The sequence below is a fragment of the Mirounga leonina genome, unplaced genomic scaffold, assembly GCF_011800145.1.
Source record: "Mirounga leonina isolate KUSES-001 unplaced genomic scaffold, KU_Mleo_1.0 Mir_175, whole genome shotgun sequence".
Taxonomy (NCBI): domain Eukaryota; kingdom Metazoa; phylum Chordata; class Mammalia; order Carnivora; family Phocidae; genus Mirounga; species Mirounga leonina.
Genome location: NW_023270453.1, coordinates 36,119,886 through 36,137,610, shown reverse-complemented (window position 1 = coordinate 36,137,610; position 17,725 = coordinate 36,119,886). Strand labels below are relative to the sequence as shown.

Below are 17,725 nucleotides of genomic sequence, written 5' to 3'. Positions count from 1 at the left end.
ATCCCAGGACCCCAGGATCATGATGCCAGACGAAGGCGGACAGTCAACCGACTGAGCCACCCAGGTGCCCCTTTATTCCTTTTCTTGCCTAACTTCCTTAGTTAAAACCTCCAGTGCTGTGCTGAACTGAAGTAGAGAGGATATCTTTGTTTCGTTCCCAATCTCAGGGGGAAAACATCCAGTTTTTCACCCTAAATATGATGTTAGCTGTGGAATTTTGTAACTACCCTTTATCAAGTTGAAGAAATTCCTTTCTAGTCATAGTTTGTTGAGTGTTTATCATAAAAGCCTGTTGGATTTTGTCAAATGTTCTTTCTGCATCCATAACATGGTTTAAATTAATTTGAAATTAATGAAAATCATACTGTATTCTCTTTGTAAAGACTTTCTTCAGTGTATAGAAGGCTACGGTCTCCTTAATTCTTTCCCAGCCACCCCAAGTTACCCACTATTGTTAGATCGCTTCATTTCCTTTCAGGTATTTTCCTATCCTATGTGTGTGTGTGTAGCTGTCCAAAATATACGTTTTTTTAAAAAAATATTTATTTATTTATTTGAGAGAGAGAGCACTCACGGATGTGCACAAGTTTGAGGAGGGGCAGAGGGAGAGCGAATCCTGAAGCAAACTCCCCGCTGAGCACAGAGCCCCCCATGCAGGGCTCAATCCCAGGACCCTGAGATCATGACCTGAGCTGAAATCAAGAGTTGGCCGCTTAACCAACTGAGCCACCCAGGTGCCCCTATACAGTACACATTTTAATAAAAAGTGGTATAATATATGTGTGTGTGTGTGTGTGTGTGTGTATGCTATTTCTCCTTGAGATACCATCTTGTTCCCAGCTGATATTCCAGTGTCCCATCTTTCTTTTAAGGATGAGATCAGGGGTGGGGCGCCTGGGTGGCTCAGACGGTTGAGCGTCTGCCTTCGGCTCAGGTCATGATCTCAGGGTCCTGGGATCGAGCCCCGCATCGGGCTCCCTGCTCCTTGGGAGCCTGCTTCTCCCTCTGCCTCTCTCTCTCTCATGAATAAATAAATAAAATCTTAAAAAAAAAAAAAAAAAAAGGATGAGATCAGGGGTGCCTGGGTGGCACAGTCGTTAAGCGTCTGCCTTTGGCTCAGGTCATGATCCCAGAGTCCTGGGATCGAGCCCCACATTGGGTTCCCTGCTCAGTGGGATGCCCGCTTCTCCCTCTCCCCCTGCTTGTGTTCCCTCTCTCGCTCTGTCTCTCTCTGTCAAATAAATAAAATCTTTAAAAAAAAAAAAGGATGAGATCAAGTCCCTCCTTTTTTGTGGAAGCTTCTGAGGTCATCCCACATATCAGACATCTTTCCTTCTAGCAACAACTTAGGATCTTACCCCCTACTTGGCACTCTTCAGTTATATATATATATCACAGGAAATGTTTGTGATACTATATTATATATTATATAATATAATTATTATATATTATATATACATATCACAGGAGATGTTTGGATTTGAATGAACCGAATTCTCACACAGCATACACTTGCCCCTACACATCTTTTGTACCATAAGGAACATTTCTAGCTATTGTGTGATGATAGCATTATAACCAGTTAAATTTTGAGCCACTGTGACATCTTTTTACATGGCGGTGTTTGTTGGTATGATGAGCTGAATTCAGCTGTCTTATAGACTACAGAGAGTCCCCAACTTATAATAACACTTTATATGGTGGTTTGAAAGCCATATGCCTTAAGTAGAAACTGTACTTTAAATTTTGAATTTTGATCATTTCTTGGGTGAGTGATATGCTGTACGATACTCTCACAATCCTAGGCAGTGCAGCAAGTCGCAGGTCCCATTCAGCCAGCTGATCACCAGGGTCAATAACCAATACACTGATGACCATTCTGTACCCATGCAATTATTCTATTTTTCACTTTCAGTGCAGTATTCAATAAGTTCCAGGAGCTATTCAACACTTTATTATAAAACAGACTATTTTATAGCTGCCCAAATGTCAGCTAACATAAATGTTTTGAGCACATTTATAGGCTAAGCTAAGCTATGAGGTCCAGCGGGTTAGGTGTATTAAATGAATTTTCAACTTATAATATTTTCAGCTTACAATGGGTTTATCAGGATGTAGCCCCATGATAAGTAGAGAAACATCTCTCTGTTTTTATGCTCTGCCCGTAACACAGGCTCCTGTGTGTGGAAGTCTTACTGCATGGGAGAATCAGGGACAGAACATCCCCTTTTCCTGTTAACATACTGGTTGTATTCCAGGCTTCTGAGTGTGATTTGGTTTGAAAAAAGCACTTTGCTGTTTTAAAGAAAGGAAATCTGAAAATCACTATTTTATTGCATTTTGCTCTTACAGTTTCATTAAAAGGATCAGAAAATGGGAAAGTAAAACGGCTAATTCTAGTGTAACAAGTGTAAGTCTTACAAATGAAATACGCTGACGACAAAGACGGAGCTCGGAAAGCAGTGGAAGCCAGGAATCTTTGACCTTGGTTGGGCGTCCCTGAACTTAAGCTACCCTGCTGATGTTCAGTTATGAAGGAAAAAGACCACAGGTATAAAATACGTATGAAATGCTGAAAACCTATGTTGTCACTAGTTTTATCTAAATCGCGGGGTATAATAGAGGGTTTTATAACCAGTTTTTAACTCTTTGGGAACAAACTGCTTCTTATAATGTGCAAGTCTATTATTTAACTTCCACATCTGACTTCGACCCACATGTTCAGGAATGTGCCATGTACAAAAGGAGTGGAATGACTGGATGATATTGCCTGAGACAGTAGGAAGCTCCCTGTAATCAAGGACAGTCCCATTTAATGGTCATTTAACAAATATTTTGCTTGTTGATTTATTAATTGTATCTCATTAGAGTAAATCTAACTTCTTCATGGAGAATTGTTTGCTGGTGTGTTCCCTTCAGTCTACTTCTCCTGTAGTAATTCTGAGGAGCCCATCAACGTGCATCTTTGGCCTCCACGTAAATCCACTGAGACTTTTCCTTGTGGCGATTTACTACCCCTGAAATCAAATCTAAACTCATTCCATTGACTTGGGTGGAGACATGCTTCTACCTAGAATGGGTGCTTCCTGTTTACCTGGAAGCTTCTTAACGTTGATACTCTGCCAACAAATCGAAGAGGATGTACACTTTTTAGCACGAGATACACATGCCACTCTCATATATATTTGGTAAGAATTTTTCAAAGTACATCCTTCCTGAAGGGCCACATGACAATATGGATCAGGAACTTTACAAAGGAACTCACCTTTGACCTAGAAATTCCACTTCTAGAATTTGTCCTACATAAACAACCAGACAAATGTGCAAAGATGCCTGCACAAAGATCTCTATTACAGCATTTATTATAATAATGATAAACTGGGAATAACCAATGGCTAGAAAAGACAGGTTTCAAAAGAAAAGGTTACTTCTAGCAGGTGATACGTGTTTATATATTATTCTATCTTTTCAGATTTTTTATGCTTTATTTTTTTAATTTTAATTCCAATGTTAACATACAGTGCTATATAAGTTTTAGATGTACAATATAGCCATTTGATGGTTCCATATATGACTCAGTGTTCACCAAGGTAAGTGTACTCTTAATCCCCTTCAACTGTTTCACCCATCCCCCACCCTATCCATTAAGTTTTGTTTTTTTTTAAGATTTTATTTATTTTTCAACAGAGAGAGAGAGACAGCGAGAGAGGAAACACAAGCAGGGGGAGTGGGAGAGGGAGAAGCAGGCTTCCAACTGAGCAGGGAGCCCGATGTGGGACTCGATGACCTGAGCTGAAGGCAGACGCTTAATGACTGAGCCACCCAGGCGCCCTCCATTAAGATTTTTAAGGTTTGGAAAATTTCACACCAAAATGCCAGCAATGATTATTTTGGGGTAACAGTTTCGGTGGCTCAAAAAGTTTTATTTGCTCTACTTGAGTAATTTTCTTTTTTTTTTTCTCCCTAAAATGAACACAGTATTGCTCTTTGTATGTATATAATATTATTTTTTTAGGTAATGCAGGCCAGTCAACCCAATATTAAAAGGCTGGAGGGTACTTTTAATGACAATTGCAACGTAAGTTTTGGTAAAAATTCTAAATCACTCTTTGAGATGTATTTTGCAGAGAATCCTATTTCTGAGGTTTGGATGTTAGCTATTACTATAGCTCTGTTTCAAATTCATCTAACAGTTTTCCCATGGGCCCTCCACATCACAAAAATTCCCAATCAGACCAAATGCCATAATTGCACATGACTCTTACCAGATAGGCTCTCCAGAAGGATTGAATGCACAGAGCTGCCTCTTCTTCTGTCAGCAGGAGGGAGAGTGGGATCGGCGGCCGGGGACTGAAAAGCAATAAAATGGTCATATGCCCATGAGAATCCATCCTTCAGCCTTGGCAGCCCTTTGACAACATAATGGCCTCTCTGATTAAGTGCCTCATCCATTTCCATTCTTAGAAAGCAACAATGCCATTTTTGATAGAAAAGTTTAGGCTTGAGTTAGCATGTTGTATTTTAAAATCCAAGATGGATTCGTTTTGTTTTGTTTTTAACCAGTGTACTCTTAAATCACTGTTAGCCTGTTCTGCTTCGAAAGGCTCAGGCTGTTAAAGCTGCATGTGAGTCCTAAAAGGTGGGACCTCCATAAGGCTCTATAGACATAAAACAGGAGACAAAGCAGGGCGACTTTTAAATACTGCATTACAACTGAGACATAATAAAGGATTCTTTTTCTACCTTTTTACTGAAGGGAAATTAAGCAGCTCATCTCTTTTCTCAAGGCAAAAATATTGGAATTTATCTCTGATAAATTGTGTGTGCATTCCAGTTTAATGTGGCTTGAATTCAGGCATATTTTTAAGTTAAGTTCTGCTACTATATCTTAATAGGCAATAAAATATCTCAAGTGCTGGGTCAGTTGACATTGCTTGCTCTTGTGGGATTTTTCAGATTGGGATGGGATGTTTGATCATAGATATCATGTTTAAAAATCATGGTGAAATGCTCTTTTCTCTCCCCCCCCCCACCAAAAGTTGCATAGAGATACTAATTCCTGACAAGTTCTTATAAGTATGATTTGATTCTGGTTCCTTATGTTTCTCTAAAGCACAGCTACCTCTGAAAAGCCCAGTTAAGCCTTTTTAGATATAGTACAAAGAAATAAACCTCAGAAAGGATGTGGGTCACATGGAGGCTGCTCCCAGGACAGGATCCCCAGAAATGACTTTGCAAGTGAGGGGTTCTTAAGTTCCCTGGCCTCAGAGTTCTCCCTAACAACAGCCATCATTTGAGTTTATAGTAACTCCCATCATACAGAGAGGTTGACTAACCCAAGGTCACACAGCTTGTAGATGGCCTAGTTGGGATCTGAGCCCAGACTCATAGGATCCTAAAGCCTAGGCTTCCCTCTCAATGCTCGGCTGACACCAAACTTTCACTGGGCAAATACTTGCAGATGTGGAGCCTGGCACAGACTGCAAAGCTAAGTGGCAACATTGCATGATTCTCCAGGATGTGTGGTTTTATTTCTCTCTAAACTCTGATTTAAAAACAACAACAACAACAACCCACCCTTGATATAGTATGTTTGTTTGAATGAATGAATGTGCTTTTGAATTATTCCAGAATCAAAGAAATCAAAGCCCAGAAGAATCTTGAGGTTATTGAGATCCTTTCAAGGGAGTGCGGTGTTGTTGCCAGGTTCTGGGTCTTGGACTGGGCAGGTCCTTTCGAAGAGGCCAAGTAAAGAAGATTCTTCTATTTCTTTGGAGAAATAATTACATGCTCAAAATGACAGCATTGTTAGAAAACCGTCCCTAATGTTCCGTTTCCATTTTTATTTGCATGATGTGGTGGCTTTTTAAAATTTTTGTTTGGTTCTCTTTATGTTTTCACTTCTTCTTGCCTAATATGTGGCTCTCTGGGCTGCAACAGAGCATTCATATTTTGCTGGAGGCCTGCTTTCTACATTAAATGTCTGTACTCATCAATTGTCCTTATTCTCAGTTGTGTGACACCAACAAATCACATCCCTGAAGTAATTCTCTTTCACTAGTTAAAAATCAATGGCTTCTAGAGAGACCTTGGTGTTTCTAAGGAGACCTTGGTATGCTGGCAATGGATTTACGAGACTAATATTATCATGCATTAATACTAGCTGATATTTACTAAGAGCTTTCTGGACTCCCCTCCTATAGGCATTGCTCCTTATATTCCAGCCATGCTGTCCTTTTTCATCTCTTCAAAAGTGCCCTCCTACCTCAAGGTCTTTGCAGAGGGGCTTTCCTGTGCCTCCAATATCCCCCTACCCCAGCCAGGGGCATTGTGTACAGCTGTGCAGGTTGCTGCTTAAAGACACCCAGCGGGCGGGCCAGAGGACGCTGAAACCCAGCCTATGCTCTTCCTGCTAAGCCATGCTCAGGGTGTGAGCCCCGTCTGCCCTATGGTAGGGGTTCAAAACCTTAAGGTAGCAGGTGAGAGGGCTGACACTTCTTCCTCCTGGTTCACTCTCACTCTTTCTTCTGATTATGGAAAGGTGTTCTTTGATTAGGTTAGGACCCAGTGGAGCTCTGTGTAATTTTCCTTCCTAGTCCTTGGCCCAATTCGGAGATGTAACTCTGTGTGGTTATCTAATGAATGCCCCGATCCTCAACTGGACTGAAAGCTCCACGAGGGCAGAGACCAGGCCTGTGTTTGCTCCTCGTGGTAGTCCCAACGCTTAGGAATTATTCCAGAATCAAAGACATCAAAGCCAGGGAGAACCTTAGGGGTAGGGATACCATTTCTAGTGGGTACTTGATAAATGTTTGTGGAATGAGCCTCTCTGCCTGGCACAGAGTCCTAAGCACTTTCCATACATCATTAAATCCTCACAATATGAGTAATGAGCGATTGTTATCCTTCTTTTAGATTGAAGAAACTGAGGCACAGAGGTGTGAGGTGATTCATTCATGTGAGGTGATATGGTCAGTGACCATATCCTGCTGAGAATCTTTTGATCCGGGAAGCACAGGGAGTGGCCTAAGGAGAAGAGAAGGCAGCTTACAAGGTCACTGATGTGGAATTCAGGGTCTCGCAGCTGTGCGTGTTTAATAGAAGAAAACACAGTCATTTGCCTAGAAGAAAAAACTGGTGTGGGGGGGGAGATGTAATCATAGAAAATGCCCTCTTCATTAATTCTTACAGTAATAACTTGGCAGGTATTCATTTGTCTGACATTCCACAGGGAAATCTGATGTCAGGACAGCAGAACAAAGTGGAGTTTGTCACTTGTATCTGAGGGGAGATTTGATGGCGCCTTTCCGTTCAGCGGCAATTTTCCTGCCTTAAGTATATTTTTTTCTACTGATGTCATGAAATCCTCAAAGTAACAGTATTCCTGTTTTGGAATAGCAGTAGGAAAGGAGAACTGCAAATCTTGGGACAACAGCCTTGGCCAGCCTGACAAAGGGCTTTCACCAGTAATGAAACCCCGAATGGCTTTGCATCACAATGAATCTCCAAAAAGCAAAATGAGATTTCTAATAGGCCTTTAAGCAGTAATATGAGGCCACCTTTAGTGACATCCCTGCTTTCATGGCTAAATAATGGGGTGCTGTCTCGTTCCCAAACCAAGAATAAGTATGAGAGAGCCAGTGTAAATCAGGCCAAATGAAAAGGACTTAATCTTCTGAGAGTAGTCCCTGGGAATTATCAATCATTTCATCAGGCTAGCTTGAAGGGATAGAAGCCATGTCAGGCCCTTTTCTCTCTTTTGGAATCAGTGCAACTGGCTTCAGATCAAATAAAAATAGAGATGGAGTAGAGGCAACCGCTCATCATTGGGGAACTCGGGAGGGGGACAAGGGGCCATGTCAATCAAAGGAGAAAGCAGCAGCGGAGGCTCCCTCTTTAAGGGATTCCCCAGAGCGGACAGGTTTGCGTGTTTCGATGGGCAAAATAGAACCACTGAGTATGTTTCCAACACCTGTCTTACTGGTAATGCTCATTAGTCGTGTCCTTTTCCTTTTTCCTTTTTTAAGACTTATTTATTTTTAGAGAGAGAGCATGAGTGGGAGTGGCAGAGGGAGAGGGAGAGAGAGAATCTCAGGTGGGCTCTGATGTGGGGCTTGATCTCATAACCCTGAGCTCATGACTGGAGCAGAAGTCAAGAGTCTGATGCTCAACCAACTGCACCACCCAGGTGGCCCCCTTTTCTTTTTTTCTTAAATGTGAATCAAATATATTTGAATCATAAGAATTGATGCTATAATTCTGAGAATTTATTTTTCTGATTTGTGTGTATGCATAAACACACACAATTGCTTCCTCCTTTTTGGGTGCTAAGTAAAAGATTTGCAGGACCTAAAGAAGATACACAGTATGCTTTCAAAATACACAAGGGAATCTGAGAAGTCTTTATTAACTTCTACATTCAGTTCTAAAACAAGAGGGACCATCCCAAAGTGGCATTTAAATAGAATAAAGCAGAAAGGAGAAAAGCTTGCTTTATATTGAAAACTGAATCTTAGAATCCAAATGCTATCCGCTTTTCATTAGGTAAGAGATTAATTTGTTTTCTTGGAACATGAGAGCACAATCCTGATGCAAAGCCATTTACAAAATGACACAGGCCCTAAATCAACCATCATTTATACAGCCTTTCAAGGGCCTAGTATTTGATAACATCTACCCATCGTAAACAGCAAAAGAGATTACCCAGTCCCTGCCCTCGGCCTTAACTGGTTTCCCAAACATTCTGTTAGAGGCATCAGTCTTGAGTAATAAACTTCAAATATTTGGAAGAAGTACAACAGAGGTTATCTGGAATGGGGCATCCAGATATACAGCGACCAGCCATTAGGACAGAATCTCATAGGACTCTTTTCTATGATGTGAGGAACAGCTCTGAAAACCAGTAGGGGAGAGCCAGCTACATTACTCTCCAGCAGTCTTAAAGTGTGTTTAGAAACCATGGTTACTAGGATGTGATCTGGCTTTCGCCCCCTCACTAACTCCACCCTGGGAGACCGACAAGCCGTTATTACCCCAGCATCAAGCTGAATCACCCTCCTAAGTTAAACACAGAATCCACTCCCATTTTACCAGGCCCATCATCGGAAGTGGCATATGGGTCCAGTCAACAGAGCTCACCTAATGATGTGAGAAGGCCAGGAGCCCACCCTGCAGGTATAACCATCCTGAAAATCAGGGTCGTGATCTCGATGCACTTTGACAAACATGCCCAGAGTGCTGTGTCATTTAGTCTCTTTTTAACGGATTACATGTTTTCTCTAATGTGACTCAAGGAAAACCTGAAGGAGATCTGCCTCCTTCCCATTCTCCCTCTTCCTGCTCCAGAATGTGAGCCTGGGCAAGGGTGGGTGTATGGGAAGGGCAAACCACCTCCCTCCTCACGGCTTCCAAATCACTTGCAGGGGTCTTAACTTGTTTTGTGTCATGGGTCCCTTTTTACACTGGCAGTTTGGATTTCTTCTCTAGATAATATTTAATAAAATATGAAAGTAAATGTTTCAAAGCAAACCAATTATACCGCAATACAGTTTTCAAAATATTTTTTAAAAACCCAGTTGGTGATATAATGATATATGTGCCTCTAGAGTATGCAGTAAGTAAGAAGAGCTAATGGCAGGTCAATTAACTACTGTTATTTGGAAGAAGTGACGAGAGTAAATGATATTTCAGGGTCACTGCAACAACTAGATTGGGAGGTGAAAAAATCTGATTGCTATTAGTGACGAAGACACTGGTACTGTGGACTCTCCTGAGGTTTGTTGCCCACATTCATAATTAAAAGTGAGGCTAAATCTCAGTTAGAGGCTAATGAAAATAGAGAGGCAATTTGTCCACCTTCAAAGTTCAGGGACCCCTGAATCATTGACAGTTGTAGCTGGAGCTATGGAAAGGGCGGGGGAAGACGAGGTTTACATCTAGGATGAGACTGAGGACTAAAGATTTAAAACTAAATGGGATGAATCCAGTGAAATGAGATAGTCTGAAAACAGAGTGATATGAACTTACGGAATTTGTCCAAAAAGTTATTTAAAGGGCTGCCTCCCAGACGGAAGGGAGATCTACTGTGAGATGGTAGGGCAGTTACTGGGGGAAAAATAAGAAGGAAGTTTCATATTTTTTTAAAAAGATTTATTTATTTGAGAGAGAGAGAGAGAGAGCGTGCCTGAGCACGGATGTGGCGGCGGGAGCAGGGACCGTGATGGGGAAGGGCAGAGGGAGAGAATCTTCAAGCACACTCCTTGCAGAGCACAGAGCCTGACGCGGGGCGCCAACCCATGACCCATGAGGTCATGACCTGAGCCGAAACCAAGAGCTGGACACTTAATCAACTGAGCCACCCACGGGTCCCAAAAGCTTCGTATTTTTATTCCCCCAAAGTTGTCATTTTTCTGTAAAGCCCTTAAATTTTCCAAACAGAGCTCTAATTTCTGCCAGTCCATTTCAGTAACTGGCTCCCCATTCAGCCAGTTGCTCAGGCCTGAAATCTCCAAGTCATGCTTGACTTCTCTCTCACCCCACATCCAATCCATCAACAAGTCTTCTTGGTTCCAACATCAAAATATCCCAAATCCAACCTCTTCTTGCCTCCCACACTCCAAGCTGCCATCGTCTGCCTGCCTGCGCTAGGCTCCCCCACGGGACACTTGCATTGTTAGAGTTGACTTCAGTCAACTCCCCTGCCAGCTGCCAGAGTGATCTTTTTTAATAAAAAGTTTGATTTATTTGAGAGAAAGAGAAAGAGAGAGAATGTATGTGTGAGCAGGGGGAGGGGCAGAAGGAAAAGGAGAGAGAATCTCAAGCAAGCTCCCTGCTGAGCTCGGAGCTTGACATGGGGCTCTATCCCAGGACCTTGAGATCATGACCTGAGCCAAAATCAAGAGTTGGACGCTCAACCAACTGAGCCACCCCGGTGCCCCCAGAGTGATCTTCTTAAAAGATAAATCAGATTCCCTTCATCTTCTGCTCAAAACCCTCCGATAGTTTTCTGTCACGCTCAGAGGAATAAAGTAAAAGCATACTCTTTACCATGGTCCCCAAAGGCCCACCCACCCAAGTTGGGCACAGCCTAGTTTTGCCTGTCTGGCTTTATTTCCTACCACTCTCTCGGCCTCCTTCATCCCCTCTGGTGTCACTAGCCAGGTCTGTTCCCATCTCAGGGCCTTCAGAGTGGCTGTTCTCTTCACCTGGAACACTCTTCCTTCTGATCTTTGTAAGGTTGGCTTACAGGCCCCTGTGCAAACGTTACCTCCTTCGAGAAGTGTACCTTCCCTGGCTTCTCTAAACAGCAGCAGCCCTCACCGCAGCCCTGGGATGCTCTATCCACTTACACTGCTTTAGTTTTCCTCGGAGCTCCTGGGTCTTCTATACATTATACAGTATGTTTGTTTGTTAGCTTACTCATTGACTGTCTTCCCGCTAAAATGTAAACTTTATGGGGGCCAAGACTTTCTTTCTCTCGTTCTCCACTCTGATTAAAGCATGCGGTAGGTTGCATTATTGGTCCCAATTATTACTCTTTTCCCTGGAAGAGGAAACCACTCTATCTACAGTACCTGGAAAAGTGCCTGGAAAAAAATAAGCATTCAATAAATATTTCTGGAAGAATGAATATTATTATAGATAAGAAAACAGGGGCGCCTGGATGGCTCAGTTGGTTAAGCATCTGATTCTTGGTTTCTGCTCAGTTCATGATCTCCTGGTGAGATCAAACCCCTCATCAGTCTCCCTGCTTAGCTGGGAGTCTGCATCCCCTCTCCCCCTCCCCCTGCTCGAGCTCTCTCTCAAATAAATATATAAATCTTAAAAAAAAAAAAAAAGAAAAGAAAACAGAGAACTTTCTTTAATGTCAGGATTTATCAGTGGCAGAGCAGATATTTGGTTTTGCTCTTGCTTGGTTATTCTGCTGTTCACATTTCATTTGCTGAAGTAGTGACTATTATTCTCCTAAGATTAAGGATAAAATGAAAGCGGTCATTCTTTGGACACCTACTATGAGCCCTCTGCAATGGATATCTTTAATTTTTTTCTGTTCATCATACTCTCCCCTTTCTTGTGGTATCAGCCCTCAGATTTTGCTTTGACAGCTCTACCTCCCTGTATTGGGGGGAACGTGGGTCACAGCACCCTGCCCTCCCATGACCGAGGAGTGCGCCTGACACCCAAGCTTAGCCAAGCAGATGCTGTTTCCCTAGAATGTGAATCTTGAGTGGACTGGTAGAGACTAGAGGATTCTTCCTGGCAGTGTTGTCATGAAAACATGGGTCTGTGCTTCCTGGATCCCTGTATCTGCTTTCTAAGGCCAGGTCCTTACCTTTTCCTTCATGTTTGTGAGTTACCTTTTTTCTTCCAGTATATACCCTTTTCCTTAAGTAGCCTTTAAATTTCTCTTGCTTGTGACAAAGCACTCTGATACCATCTTAAACCTCATGGCCACCCTGCAATGCCATCCCCAAGTAACAGAAGAGAGGAGCATGGCTTGTGAAGGGATTATTCCAGGTTGCCTGACTGGCAGGCTGCGTAAGAGTTTCCCAAGGTGTCCTCATCCAATCCCCAGACTCTTGAATATATATGTCCCCTTAGATGGCAAAAGACACTTTTTAAGAAGTGATTAAATTAGGGCGCCTGGGTGGCTCAGATGGTTAAGAGTCTGCCTTCAGCTCAGGTCATGATCCCAGGGTCCTGGGATCGAGTCCCACATCGGGTTCCCTGCTGGGGAGCCTGCTTCTCCCTCTGCCTCTCTCTCTCTCTGTCTCTCATGAATAAATAAATAAAATCTTTAAAAAAAAAGTGATTAAGTTAAGAATTTTGAGATTATCCTGGGTTATCCAGGTGGGCCAATGATGTAGTCACAAGTAGCCTTATGAGAGGGACGCAGAGGGCGATGCCACATCTACAGAAGTAGATGTGACAATGGACACCAGAGGTCAGGGTGATGCAAAGTGGTCATGCGCCCTCCGGAATACAGGGAGCCTCCAGAAATTAGAGAAGGCAAGAAAACAAGTTTTCCTCTAGAGGCTAAAGAATGAATTGGTTTTGGACTTCTAGCCTCTAGAACTATAAGAGAATAAGCTTGTGTTGTTTTAAGCCACCAGTTTTGTGGTAATTTATTAAGCAGCTATGGGAAACTAATACACCAACTAATAAATGGCAGAGCTCACTTGGGAACCCAGATGTGTCGGCCATGCTACTTCCCACAGGCTCCCTGAGCTTATTCCCAAATAGTCCCCTAGAGACAACAGGAAGGAGGGAAGGAAGCAGGACTGTGTCCTGCAGAGAAAGGGCCACCCACATGCCAAACTTCCAGCAAGAAAGAGGCGCTTAGAGGACTTATGCATCCCAGCATGTCCTGAATTCAGGAAACAGCTCTCCTTCCTTCCTATATGCTAATATAAAGAGCAAAGATGATTTATTATCCTTATGAGACTCCTGGCCTCTTAAGTTACCTGTCTATAAGACAAAATAAAATAAAACGAATTTTTCCTGGAGCACCTGGGTGGCTCAGTTGGTTAGGTTAAGCATCTGACTCCTGATTTTGGCTCAGGTCACGATCTTGGGGTCATGAGTTTGAGCCCCATGTCGGGCTCTGCGCTGGATGTGGAGCCTGCTTGAGATTATCTCTCTCCCTCTCCCTCTGCTCCTCCCCACTCGCGCACTCTGTCTTAAAAAAAAAAAAAAAGATGTTTTCCTTTCGACAGGGCATGACAGCAAATTTTCTGCTGTGCCATTTAATTATGATCTTTAGTGCAACACACATGCTATTTCCTGTGCCATCTAGAAGGCACGAGCGTTTTTTATTCCCACTGTTAACTTTCACACAAACACACCATCATATGGCTGGTGCTTGTCCTCAAATGGCACAGTGACACTTCTGTTTTCACCTCAGCTTTTGGTCATAAGATACCTTTTACTGACATGAAAGTATTGTGATTTTTTTCTTTTTGTCTAAGGGTAGAACTTAGCTGAAAAGACATTTCACCCAAAGCAAGCTTTTCTTTTCTAAAACACAATCTTTGTTTCATTGAAGATCTCAGCTTTAATGATGTCTTTCATGAGTCTTCTCCCCAGGGGCATGGGACCAGATAGGCAGCAGGGCACTTTTGTTCCTTGTGCTTATTTAGTGATTTATTTTTGCAAATGAATCTGACCAATTCTTTGCGTCAAAATAAAAAGTGAAATTTTTCTTGTTCTCAGTATCATAGCAAATAGTTTCATTGTTTCTGATTGGCTGGTTGAGTCAGGATTCTATACCGCAAAAGAGGATGATGCGAGATTCATAAATAGGAGTAAAGCCATCAGGCAATATGATGTAATCCACCACTGTTGAAAGGTAGGGAAGAAAACACCCTCATAGAGCTCTGATTAAAGCATGCGGTAGGTTGCATTATTGGTCCCAATTATTACTCTTTTCCCTGGAAGAGAACTGTGCATCTCTACTCTGCCATAGGGCTTGCAGTTTCTGCCTGGGGTGGTGTCAACCTCCCCACAGCACTGCTATTCGGCTTGGCCATGGACTTGTATTGGCCGATGAAATGTGAGCAGCAGAAATGCTTGCCACTGCATGGATTGGCCATTGCTCTTCTCTCTCTGCCATGAGAGTGAGGGAGCAGGCTGTTCCTTCATCCTGGGTCCCAGAATGAAAGGGGACAAGGAGCAGAACCAAAAGTGACATGCAGCTAACATAAAAAAGGGTGAAGAATAAACATTTGCCATTCTAAGGCACTGAGATTTGAGGGTTATTTGTTACTGCAACAGAACCTACAGAAAGCTGACTAATTCAGAATACTGGCAGGTAGTTGGGGCAAAACCATGTAGGAGCATGTATAAGTCAGGACTCTTTCATTTGCAAGTATTAAAAACTTAACTCAAGCGGGCGCCTGGGTGGCTCAGTTGGTTAAGCGACTGCCTTTGGCTCAGGTCATGATCCTGGAGTACCGGGATAGAGTCCCACATCAGGCTCCCTGCTCAGCGGGGAGTCTGCTTCTCCCTCTGACCCTCCCCCCCTCATGCTCTCTCTCTCTCATTCTCTCTCTCTCTCAAATAAATAAATAAAATCTTAAAAAAAAAAAACTTAACTCAAGCTGGCTTAAGCAAAAAATTAAAAATCGTAAAAAAGGCTTAATTAAGGAGTAGGGTCGGCATTAGGCATGGCCATATAGAGAGGCCCAAAACGACGCCATAGAAACCCAGGCTCTGGTTGCCTCTCAGTTCTGCTGTTATTTCAGGTGCAGCCTCTTCAGGTGGTTGCCCCTCCGCAGCTCAAGCCTTATGACCTCAAAGCTCCAAGTCTAGAGGAAGAGAGAGAAAACCTTTCCTGGTTGCTTCCTGAAAAATCTTGGGGTTACAGGTGATTGAACCAATTTGGGAGCAACAGCAGTGGTCAGGGGGATTCACTGCTCTGATTGGCCAGGCCTGGGTCACACACCCAGCCCAGAGCCAGGGGTGGAATCAGCTCCCTGTCCACACGGACTGAGAATGGGAGACAGGTGATCCTTCCAGTTACAGGGAGTTCTGTAATCAGAAGAAGGAGGAAATCAATGCGGGGGGGGGGGGGGAAGCATAAACGTTTACCAGAAAAAGCAAGTAAATGGAATTTAAAAAGGTAGAATAAATACCCTCTAGTTCTGTAATTGTTTTAAGATTTTATTTATTTATTTTTGAGAGAGAGGAAAAACAGAGAGAAGGAGAACGTGAGCACACAAGTAGGGGGAGGGGCAGAGGGAGAAGGAGAGAGAATCCTAAGCAGACTGCCTGATGTAGGGCTTGATCCAGCCACCCTGAGATCATGAGCTGAAATGAAGAGTCGGACATTTAACTGACTGAGCCACCCAGGCACCCCTTGTTTTGTAATTGTTTTTAATTCTTAAAGTAACTCTGTAGACAATATGAAAAACTACAAAATAATTTAGAAAAGAAAATAAAAGTTGTGTTCCTGTCCTCTGGAGTGAAACATCCTTTTGAAAGATTTTTGGGTCTAGAGTTATTTAACTCTATGATTATCCTTGATTTTAAACATTTCCTTTTCACCGTATAGTTTATTTAACAACATGTTTATTTTGTATGTGATAAATCTTATTTTTATAAACCTAAAATTTTAAGGGTTGTCGATGTCTATATAAAACAACTACATAAAATGCAGTTATATAAAGAAAAAAATCACGGAAAAGAAATGGGTAACTGCGAAGGGATGGACAGAGTGAAGAGTATGCTAAATTATGGGGAACCTGTAGGGAAAAGGCCCAGCATTTATGTGAAAAGCGATCGGCAGCCACCCGTGACAAATGATCCTAACCTACCAGCTGTGATCTGACAATATAATGACATCAAGCAACAAAGACAGCTGGGCTCCGTAGAATTGGTCTTACCAAGAACATTAAAATAGAGCCAAACTCACATTTTAGATGGCTTCCCAGGCTGGTAGGTGGGGTTCTCTGAGGCAATAAATGCTAACACACACATAATATACAGAGTTGTATCTTCCATGGCAGCTACACTCTGAAATCAGCACATAAGATGTCAAAATTTCCCCTTAGCAAACCTTAAATTACCCATAGCATCTTTCAGTTAGTGTCACATGCCAGTGTTCCCCCTGTCTGAGCCCTGATCACTCTAAGTACCAGGTGATCTAAGAGTAGATGGATTAACCGCTCTTAACGGCACGGACTCAGCAGCCAGGCTGCCTGGGTTCAATCCCAACTCTTGTTTGCTAGCTTGTGACCTCGGGCAGGTATGTTATCCCTGTGCCTCATTTCTTTCTCTGAAATACGGCTGTCACCGGGACAGCTGGTATTCATGGACTATCCAGTGTTCCCTTATGGATCTCGGCCTCCCTCCCAGTTGGTTTGGGGTCAGGCTCTGTGAGGCGAGGCGAGAGGGTTAAGAACGTTCTAGACTGAGAAGGTTAAGAACTAGGGTGCCTCCTCCTTTCTTTCTTTGCTTCAGTGACCTCAAAAATCATATGTTCTAAATAGCTATAAACAAAAGGGCTGTCCAACCTGCATCAGTCTTTGTACGAGCAAGAAGTAAGCTGTTATTGAGTATTTCAGTGCTGTTTATAACTGCAACTCAGCCTAACATAGCCTGACAAATACAAGGGGGACATAAAATTTCCTACTCTGTAGGGTTGTTACCCAAGTTAAATTAGGTGCTAGTTATCAATTGTTCAGAATAGTATCTGAGTAAACACCATATAAATGCTGGGTTGGCAGGTAGTTACATAGGTAGATAGACACATAGATGGACAAATAGAAAGAAGCAGTTGCCTTATGAGCTGCTCATGTTACGAGGGGCACATAACACTGGGAACAACTAAGGAAAGAGCTGAGTCATGTGCCCTATTTATGCTGTACCTCCAGAGTGGAATGGCAAGGGGGACTGCTTAAATTTTCAAAAACTGTATTTCTCTTTCTCTCTCTCTTTCCCCCAAAAGCATACCATTGAATTAGCATAAATTAAGTACACGCATACTGCAATCCAACTATACACAAAAACTGTCCATGAAGACAGGGACCATGTTTAATTGTGTCAAATTTCCATGGCACAGAGTAAGCATCCAATAAACAGTAGCCAACCAGCTTATGAGTATGTCTGCTTTGTAACTTCAGAGCACATTTCAGCATTCAATAAATATTAGCTAAATAAATGAACAAATAAATAACTCCCTTTAAATAGCTGCAACATAGCTGTCTGTGTATGTACCAGTACTGGA

At 42.5% G+C, this 17,725-nt stretch overlaps 1 protein-coding gene across 1 annotated transcript in view; it reads right to left on the bottom strand.

The window, feature by feature from the left end:
* IQCK (IQ motif containing K) overlaps positions 1 to 17,725 on the bottom strand; it is a 128,771-nt gene that overhangs the window by 64,917 nt on the left and 46,129 nt on the right. Inside the window, exon 7 of the mRNA XM_035022388.1 lies at positions 4,266 to 4,350. Within this exon, the coding sequence (XP_034878279.1) occupies positions 4,266 to 4,350 (85 nt within the window). The remainder of the gene's footprint in view (positions 1 to 4,265; positions 4,351 to 17,725) is intronic.